Here is a 10,062-nt window from a genome sequence, read left to right as displayed (position 1 = left end):
GTGGATGCACATATGGATGGATGCGTGGATGGATACATGTGTGGATGGATGCATGTGTGGATAGGTGCAGGGATGCACATATGGATGGATGCATGGACGGATAGGTGCATGGATGCACATACGGATGGATGCATGGATGGATAGATGCAGGGATGCACATATGGATGGATGCGTGGATGGATGCATGGACGGATAGGTGCATGGATGCACATACAGATGGATGCATGGATGGATGCATGTGTGGATGGATGCATGGACGGATAGGTGCAGGGATGTACGTATGGATGGATGTGTGGATGGATACATATGTGGATGGATGCATGGATGCACATATGGATGGATGTGTGGGTGGATACATGTGTGGATGGATGCACATATGTGTGGATGCATGCATGGGTGGTGCATGCATGGGTGGATGCATGGATGGTGCATGCATATGTGGGTGCATATTTTGATGGATGCAAGGATGGATCCATGCATGGATTGATAGGTGCATGGATGCACATACAGATGGATGCCTGGGTAATGCATGTATGGGTGGACGCATGAATGGATGCCTGTGTGGGTGCATGCATGGATGGTGCATGCATGRGTGGATGCACATTTGGAGGGGTGCATGGAAGGATAGATACATGGATGCACATACGGATGTGTGGATGGATGGACATATGGATGAGTGTGTGCATGGGTGCCGTGCGGCTGGATGTCTGCGTGGATGGTTGCATGGAGGGAYTGCACGTTCGGATAGAAGTATGGATGAATGCACGTGTGGCTGGATGCACAGATGCATAGGTGCATGGATGCACAGATGCCTAGTTGCAAGGCTGGGTGGATGCACATGTGGATGGGAGCATGGATGGATGGATGTGCSGGTGGATGCAGGGCTGGGTGCATGGGTGGGTGCACCAGCGGTTCCTGCATGGTGGGATGGTTGTGTGTGAGAGTGGAAGACTGGCTGCATAGATACATGGATGCATGCATAGATGCATGGATGGATGGAAAGATGGATTCATGAATGCATGGATGCATGCGTGGATGGATGGATGGATGGATGGATGGATGGATGGATGGATGGATGGATGGATGGACGGATGGATTCATGCACGCATGGATGGATGCATGGATGGACGGACGGATGGATGGACAGATGGATGGATTCATGCATGCATGGATGGATGCATGGATGGATGGAAAGATGGATTCATGAATGCATGGATGCATGCATGGATGGATGGATGCATGCCTGGATGCATGGATGGATGAATGGATGGATGGACGGATGGATGGATTCATGCATGCATGGATGCATGCATGGATGCATGGATGGACAGATGGATGGATTCATGCATGCATGGATGCACGGGTGCATGGATACCTGCTCAGACAGCAGAGCAGGTGGATAGATGGTTGGAGAAAGGGATGTACAAAGAGACACGGAGAATGGGCCAGGCTGGCACGCGCCAGCTGCCGAGCTGGGGACATGTCACCTTCCCTTCCCTTCCCTTCCCTTCCCTTCCCTTCCCTTCCCGTCCCGTCCCTTCCCTGCGCGTGGGGCCGTGTTTGCTGGGCGCGGGGGGGCCATTCCCGGCGCTCTCCGCCCTGTTTGCTCAGCCTGCCCGGAGCCGGCAGTTCCCACAGCGCCCGCTCCGCGCTGAGACCCGATGCCGCTTGGTTCATGGGCACCGTGTCCCGGATCCCTGCCCTGCCTCACATCCCTGTTTCACGGTGTCCTTGCATCTCTGTATCCCTGAATCCCTGCATCCCCAAACCTTTTCCTGCATCCCTGTGTCCTTAATCCCTTCTCTGCATCCCTGCACTCCTTTATCCCTCTGTCCCTGTGTTCCTGTGTCCCTGCATCCCAGCATCCCCAAACCCTTCCTCCATTCCTGTGTTCCAGCACGCCTGGATCCCTGAATCCTGCATCCTCAAACCCTGCCGTGTATCCCTGTATAATTGTATCCCTGTATCCTCAACAGCTGCTCTGCATCCTTGTGTCCCTGTATTCCTTCCCATGTCCCTTTATCCCCAGATCTCCTCCTGCCTCCCTGCGTCCTGCACCCCCAAACCCTTCCCTGCATCCCTGTATCCCCAAATCCCTGCCTGCATCCCTGTATCCTCAAACCCTTCCCTGTATCCCCGTGTCCCCAAACCCCTCCCTGTATCCCTGTATCCCCAAACGCCTCCCTGTATCCCTGTATCCCTGCATCCCCAAACCCCTCCCTGTATCCCCAAACCCCTCCCTGTATCCCTGTATCCCCAAACCCTTCCCTGTGTCCCTGCATCCCCAAATCCCTCCCTGTACCCCTGCATCCCCAAATCCCTCCCTATATCCCTGTATCCCCAAATCCCTCCCTATATCCCTGTATCCCCAAACCCTTCCCTGTATCCCTGCATCCCCAAACGCCTCCCTGTATCCCTGTATCCCTATACCCTCCCTGCATCCACAACCCAGGTCTACGACACTCCCTGCACCTTCCCAACCCTTTTCCCCTTCGGGATCTTGGGTGTCTCGCCGCCACGACATTCCCACCCCTCTCCCAACCCTCGGGAAGCAGCACCGGCCTCGGCTCCGCCGGMCCATCCCTGCAGGCCCCTTTCCACGGCACGGAGCCAGCTGCCCCGCTAATCCCGGCCATCCATCCCGCCCGACAGCCGGGGATTTACGGCCGGCCGGGAGCCAGCTGCCGCCTGCACCTGCTTCCCGGGAACAGCAGCCGGATGCGGCCGGAGCCTCTGCGGCCCGAAAAAGGGCAGGAGCCGCCAGCGCTCYGGGGGCCGCGTTGGGCTTCCCGATGGGAATCTGGGCTCCGCATCCTCCTGCGGGACGGGGGCAAATCCCTGCGGGATGACAGCCGGCTTTGCGAGGCGCTGCCCGGCTCCGGCAGCCTGCGCAGGGTGGGAAAATCCCATGCCTCATCCTTGCGGAAAGGGGTGCTGGGATTTCCCTGGGATCCAGGCTGCAGGCTGGTGCATCCTGTTGGAGAATGGAGGCTGGGAGCCCGGAGGCGGTTGGGGCGGGAGATTTGGGAAATGCTCCCTGCCTCTGTGGAGCGGGGATCAAGCAGGGCTGGGACACAGTGACATTCCCATGGGAACCATCTCCGGCCCCAGGATACTCCCTGGGACCAGATTTTTAGGTTGGGCTGCCTCCAGTGAGCGCTGGCTCCGTGTGAGGAGCTCCAGGATCACCGGGAGCCGGAGRAGAGGGATGGGGACAGGGATGGGATGGCAGCTGCTGGGAACAGGGCAGCTGGGGCTGCTCCTCCCATTGGGAACAGTGCTGGACGGGGCTGGAGGAGCATGCGGCATGTGGGATAGAGCCCTTTTCCAGCAGCTGGGATGGAAGGGGTTGTCCAGGCGGGATCAGGGCAGGAGGAGCACCTGATCCATGGAATAGAGCCCTCCCTGCAGCAGGGGTGGAAGGGGTTGTCCAGGTGGGATCAGGGCAGGAGCATCTGATCCATGGAATAGGGCCCTCCCTGCAGCTGGGGTGGAAGGGGTTGTCCAAGCGGGATCAGAGCTGGAGGAGCACCTGATCCATGGAATAGAGCCCTCCTTGCAACTGGGATGGAAGGGGTTGTCCAGGCGGGATCAGGGCTGGCGCAGGGCCGGGAGGAGCATCCGATCGGAGCCCGGAGCAGCGGGAAGGCTGTGCTGCGGAGGAAGCAGCACATTCCCACACTCCCTGCTGCCTCCTCTCCATCTCCCCCCCATCCTTTTCCCCAGCACCCATTAGCAGCAGAGTAATCCAGCGGCGCCGGAATAAGCCCCATTTGCGGGGGATTACCAGCAACCCAGCTGCTCCCACCCCACAGGGACCCCCCCTTACCCCAACCCCCGTATCCACACGGAATTCCGACGCGCGCTCCCGCCTCTGTCCCCCCCTCTCCGCAGGCTACGGGCACGCGGCGCCCAGCACGGACGGCGGCAAGGTCTTCTGCATGGTGTACGCGCTGCTGGGCATCCCGCTCACGCTCGTCATGTTCCAGAGCCTGGGCGAGCGCATCAACACGTGCGTGCGCTGCCTGCTGCGCCGCCTCAAGCAGGGCCTGGGCATGCGGCGGCCCGACGTCTCCATGGCCAACATGGTCACCATCGGCTTCCTCTCGTGCATCGGCACGCTGTGCGTCGGCGCCGCCGCCTTCTCCCACTACGAGCACTGGAGCTTCTTCCACGCCTACTACTACTGCTTCATCACGCTCACCACCATCGGCTTCGGCGACTACGTGGCGCTGCAGAAGGACGAGGCGCTGCAGACCAAGCCGCAGTACGTGGCCTTCAGCTTCGTCTACATCCTCACGGGCCTCACGGTCATCGGCGCCTTCCTCAACCTCGTCGTGCTGCGCTTCATGACCATGAACGCCGAGGACGAGAAGCGGGACGCGGAGCAGCGGGCGCTGCTGGCGCGCGGCGCCACCGCCGTCACCGAGGTCGGGGACGGCGGCGCGGGCTCCGGTGGCGCCGCCGGCGGCTTCCGCAACGTCTACGCGGAGGTGCTGCACTTCCAGTCCATGTGCTCGTGCCTGTGGTACAAGAGCCGCGAGAAGCTGCAGTACTCCATCCCCATGATCATCCCGCGGGAGCTGTCGAGCGCCGAGGCGGGCGGCGAGGCGGCGCGCGCCGCCGGGGCGCCCGGGCGCCGCTGCCTCTGCGCCGCGCCGCGCTCCGCRCTCAGCTCCGTCTCCAGCGGCCTCCACAGCCTCGCCGCCGCGCAGGGCCTCGGCAAGCGCCGCAGCTCCGTGTAGCCTCCCCGCCGGCGGGTCCCCCCGGCCGGCGCTAAACCTGGGGCTGTTGCACGGACTGCTCTGCAAGGTGGGAAGCGGGGTGGGGAGGCCGGGCGAGGCGGGCGCTGACASGAGGCCGGTGGCCTCTGGGAGCTGCAGCACGCGCGGGGCACCACCTCCTGTGCACAAGGATTGCACCCCCATTTGCACGGGGGTGCAAATTGTGCAGCGGTGTGCAAGCATAGGCAGGCGCGTGCAGACGGGGGCATGCGTGTGCAAGCATGTGCAGCCGTGCGCAAGTGCATGCAAGCGTGTGCAGGTGCATGCAAGCGTGTGAAGTTATGTGTGTGCATATGCGTGGAAGTGTGTGCAAGTGTGTGCAAGCACTTATAAGGGTCTGAATGTATGCGTGCAAGCGTGTGCAAGCATGTGAAGGTGTGTGCAGGTGTGTACGCAGGTATGCAAGTGTGTGCGTGTGTGTGGATGTGTGTGAAAACATGTGAAAAKATATGCGTGTGTGTGTGYGCAAGCATGTGCATGTATGTAGAAATAATTAAAACGTGTGCGTGTGTGCAAGCATGTGTGTATGTACARGTGTGTGTATGCATGTGAAAGCGTGTGCAGGTATATGCAGGAGTGTGCATGCACATGCGTGCGCGTGCAGGTGTGTGAAGGAGTGTGCATGCGTGTGCAAACGTGTATAGGTTTGTGCACGTGTGTGCAAGCATGTGGAGATGTGTGCAGGTTTGTGCACAAGTGTGTGCAAGCGTGTGAAGGTGCATGCAGATAGACGCAGGTGCGTGCACACATGCATGCACGCGTGCACACGTGCACACAGCCTTGCAGAGCGAGGCCACGCCGACGCACACAGCTCATCACATGCGCTCTCGGCCCTGTGCACCGGGACGGCGCTGGCGGATCCGGGCGCCGGATTCCGGCTGCTCGCACCCGGTGCATCCTTCCCGCTCGGTGCTCCAGCGGCACTCGCAGGGCAGGATGCTGCCGGGAACAGCGGCCGCAAACCAGGCTAAGAGGGGCTTAGACGGAGCTTTTCCTCGCGCGGGCACACGCCCCCCCATCGGCGCGGAGCAGACCCGCCGCGAGTCACGTAGCCGTCCGAAACGCTGCCCGCCGCTCCCGCACGGAGGGGTTTTTTATTTAACTCTTTAGTTTGTTGTATTTTTGTTGTTTTAACCCCTTTTTGAAGCCAAACCCGGGAGTTTCCCTACCGTTCCCAGCAGAGGCGGCGGGACACCCGCGAGCATCACCTGGAGGTGATGCCCAAATTGCGCCCAGCGAGGGAGGCTCTGGGTGGGGACAATGTGGAGCATTAAGGGACTTTTCCCACCCATTCCTCCTCAACTGGTTGTTGCATCCTTGGAGCAGCAGCTGCATCCTCTGGGTGCCAGCTGCATCCTGCATCCTCTGGGTAGCAGCTGCATCCTCTGGGTACCACCTGCATCCTTTGGGTACCATCTGCATCCTGCATCCTCTGGGTACCAGCTGGGTACCTCTGGGTATCAGCTGCATCATGCATCCTTTGGGTACCAGCTTCATCCTTTGTGTACCAGCTGCATCCTGCATCCTCTAGGATGCAGCTGCATCCTCTGGGTACCAGCTGCATCCTGCATCCTTTGGGTACCAGCTGCATCCTTCATCCTCCAGGTACCAGCTGCATCCCAGCTGTCTCCCACATCCCACTCTCCCCACGACACCCTGGGGCCCTATCCATCCCCATGCCAAGCTAGGAGCTGCTTTTCCCATCCAGGGAAAAGCAACCCTTGTGGGATGCAGACATTCCCTTAAGGAATGCAAGGAAGCATTCCCTCAAGGAGTGCAAGGAAGCAGGAGCATCTCCATCTCCTTGGGATCATTCCCCCACACAGAGCTCTGCCCAGCACTTGACGTTCCCACTGCTAGGGAGAACGGAGGCTATTTATTACAGACATCCATATCCGTAGGAATCTATAAATAGGAGGAGCCGTGCAGGAAAACCGGCGGGTGCCTCCGGGAMGGCTCCTTTCCGCCCTCGGCATCGGCCTTGTCCGGGCAGACGCTGCCCCGTTCCCGGGCTCCTCATGCCAAAGGATCTTGGTGCCGCGGATTCTCTTTCAGGAGACAGGGAAATAAAGGCGGATTCCAACCCGGATTCCAACCCGCGCGGGCTCCTTCCCGGGCTCCGGAGCGCCTGGGATGAGCCCGGGGCTGGGATCAGCCTGGGGGGCGGGGCTAGCCGCGAGGGGCGTGGCCAAGAGAAAGGGGAGGGGCCAACCTAGAGGGAGCAGCGCCGGGCTCTAGGGGGCGCTGGCAAGGGGAGAGGGCGGGGCCAGGCGGGAGGGGGCGTGGCTGAGAGGGGCGGGGTGGCAGGGGAGGGGCGCGGGAAGAGGCAGTTCGAGGGGCGGGGCCCGGAGGCGGGGCCTGGAGGGAGGGGGCAGTGGGAGGTGTTGGGGGTGTGGCCTGCAGCAGGGGGCGGGGGCTATTGGGGGAGGTGCTAGGAGGTGGCAGAGGGCGGGGCGTAGGGGGAGTGTCCTGCGTTAGGGGCGGGGCCGGGCGAAAGGGGGAGGACCGAGGCGGGCAGGGTAGTAGGAGGTGGCTGGGGGCGTGTCCTGCTGCAGGGGGCGTGTCCTGCGGCCGGGGGCGGTGCCAGGGACAGGGGGCGGTGCCAAGGGGCGGGGTGGGGGCGTGTCCCTAGGGCGTGTCCTACAGCAGGGGCCGGTGGGGGATGTGGGGGGTGCCAGGGGGCGTGTCCTGCGGGAGGGGGCGGTGCCAGGGGAAGGGGGCGTGTCCTGCGGGAGGGGGCGTGTCCTGCGGGAGACAGGCACCGCTTCGGACGAGTTTGGGGCGCTCCTTTGGAGCCCTGGGGGGGGTTGGAGTCCCTGCGTGCGCCCCAAGGGGCCCCTTATGGGCTGGGATGCCCCCCCCAGGGGACTGAGGACCCCTGCTTGTACCCCAGGGTGAGCAGGGGTCCCCCTTTGGGCCAAGGGTGACATGGATGTCCCCAGTGTGGGCACTGGAACTGCCCTTTTGGGCTAGGGTGGCCCTGGGGTGACCCCTTTGGGTCCCCCTTTGGGGCTAGGATGATGTTGGGGTCCCTAATTTGGGTCCTGGGGTCCCGCTTTGGGCCTAGGGTGGCCCTGGGGTGGCCSCTTTGGGTCTAGAGTGACCTTAGGGTCCCTTATTTGGGTCCTGGCATGTCTGCTTTGGGCCCTGGGGATCCCCTTGCACTCTAGGCTGAATTTGGGGTCCCCCCTGTGGGCTTTGGGGTCCCTCCTTTGTGCCTAGGGTAGCACCCATATCCCTCCTTTTGACCTGGAGTGGCCCTGGGGTTCCCCCCTTGGGCCTGGGGTGACTTTGGGGTCCCCCACGTGGGCCCTGGGATGGCGCCTTTACATATTGGGGAGCCCCTTTTGAGACCTGCCCCCCACACTTTGCACCTTTGGGCCTTAGGGTCCCCCCCCCTGCACCATGGCGGGGCTTTGGGGTCCCCTCTGCGCCTTAAGGACACCAATGGGGGCGGCTTCACCTGCTGGGCCGGCCAGTCCCAAGGGAAACAGGATGGGAAACAYGGGGAACGCGCCTGGAAGCGGCTCCCGGCTGTGCTGGATCTCTGTGGACTCAGGAATCTCTCTGGACTCGGCATCGATTGCACGATCCCAAGGGAAACAGGGCGGGAAACATGGGGAAAATGCCTGGAAGTGGCTCCCAGCTGCCTCCGGATCTCTCGGGACTCAGGATCTCTCTGGACTCGGCATCGTTTGCATGATCCTTAGGGAAACAGGGTGGGAAACATGGGGAAAACGCCTGGAAGCGGATCCCGGTGCTCGCGGCACTGAGGTGTCCGTTTCCCCGCCGGGAGTCCATCCAAGGGCAGGATGAGGCAGGTCCCGCTGGGATGCGGTCCGGGATCCCGGCGAATTTCCTCGCTCGGAGCCGCATCCCCCAATCCATCCATCCTTTCCGTGCCGCCGGGTGTCCTGGTGTCCCCACGGGGGGGGGCTGTTCCTAATGTCCCCCGGGACACGGCCGGGATGGGGTGACACCGTGGTGGCAGCCAGGACCAGCTCAAGCCTCTGCTTTGCCACAGCCCCTGGTTTTGGGGGGATAAAGTGGTTTTGGGGGGATAAAAYGTGGATGCGGCGCCTGGGGAGCCCTCTGCCCGTGCCGGGGATCCCCCGAGCCCCGCTCCCCCGTTTCCCGCAGGCCGCGGGGATGTTCCTGGGCGAGTTTTCCTGCCTGGGGTGTTTTACGTGCTGCGGTGGCGGGAGCAGCAGGGACCCCCAGGGCTCCCCCAGCGCAGCCCCTGCTCCAGCAGGGACACCCAGAGCRCRGGGCACCCGGGYGCATCCCGGCGCGCTGGCAGATCTGCAGAGCAGGAGCCTCCGCAGCCTCCCTGGGCAGCCTGGGCCAGGGCTCGGGCACCCTCCCACCAAACAAGTTCTTCCTCACGGCCACATGGAGCTGCCTGCGCTGCAACCTGCACCCACTGCCCCTTGGCCTGCCCCTGGCCACCACCCACCAGAGCTTGCACCTTCCTCCCTCCATCCTCCCCTCGGCTCCTTGGACACACTCACCAGCTCCCCTCTCACCCTTCTCTTCTCCAGGCTCAACAGACCCAACTCAGTCCCTCCTCATACAAGAGATGTTCCAGTCATAGAATCCCAGAATGCCCAAGGTTGGAAGGACCTCAGAGGTCACCTAGTCCAACCCCCTGCTCACGCAGGGTCACCTAGAGCACGTGGCACAGGGCTGCATCCAAGCGGGATTTAAAGATCTCCAAAGAAGGAGACTCCCCAGCCTCTCTGGGCAGTCCCTTAACCATCGATGTTGCCCTAACAAAGGGGCATTGGGGAGAGGGACGAGACCCCCAGAGCAGTTTTGTGGTGGTGCTGCCCGGTGGTGCTGGGCACCCCTGTGCTGTGGGGCTGCTTGTGGGGTACCCCCCATCACCCTCTCGCTCCTCAGGCCTGTTTSGCTTCGTGATGCTGGTGCCCGTGCACTGCATCCCTGCGGCGGCTGCGGCGCGCGCTCGAGGACGCGCTCGACGCCTTCTGCCAGCTGGACACGCGGGCAGGCAGGATCGCTGCCCATCCTGCAGCAGTTCCTGGGCATTCCGTGCCTCTGGAGAGCCCCGGGTGCACGGACAGGTCGCCTGGGGTCCCCGGGACCAGGGCGCTCGCTCAGGGTGCTCCATGCACCCCATGAAGCGCATCAACCCGGAGCTGATCCAGGGTGTCCGCGCTGCCCGGGAAGGGCCGGGATGGGAGCAGGGCTCTCTCCCGGAGCGCCGCGCTCACCATGCGCTGGGAATAAAGCCAAGAGACTCCTCGGGCTCCGCATC

At 62.3% G+C, this 10,062-nt stretch overlaps 1 protein-coding gene across 1 annotated transcript in view; it reads left to right on the top strand.

Moving 5' to 3' along the window:
* Positions 1–4,835, top strand: part of KCNK3 (potassium two pore domain channel subfamily K member 3) — a 9,041-nt gene extending 4,206 nt beyond the window's left edge. Inside the window, exon 2 of the mRNA XM_026041240.1 lies at positions 3,895–4,835. Coding sequence (XP_025897025.1) covers positions 3,895–4,745 — 851 coding nt within the window. The 3' untranslated portion in view covers positions 4,746–4,835. The remainder of the gene's footprint in view (positions 1–3,894) is intronic.
* The last annotated feature ends 5,227 nt before the right edge of the window (positions 4,836–10,062 follow it).

The sequence above is a fragment of the Nothoprocta perdicaria genome, unplaced genomic scaffold (genome assembly GCF_003342845.1).
Source record: "Nothoprocta perdicaria isolate Ctin4 unplaced genomic scaffold, notPer1 scaffold_101, whole genome shotgun sequence".
Classification (NCBI taxonomy): Eukaryota; Metazoa; Chordata; class Aves; order Tinamiformes; family Tinamidae; genus Nothoprocta; species Nothoprocta perdicaria.
The sequence above is the reverse complement of the archived record's forward strand: the minus strand, read 5'-3'. Positions and strand labels throughout refer to the sequence as shown.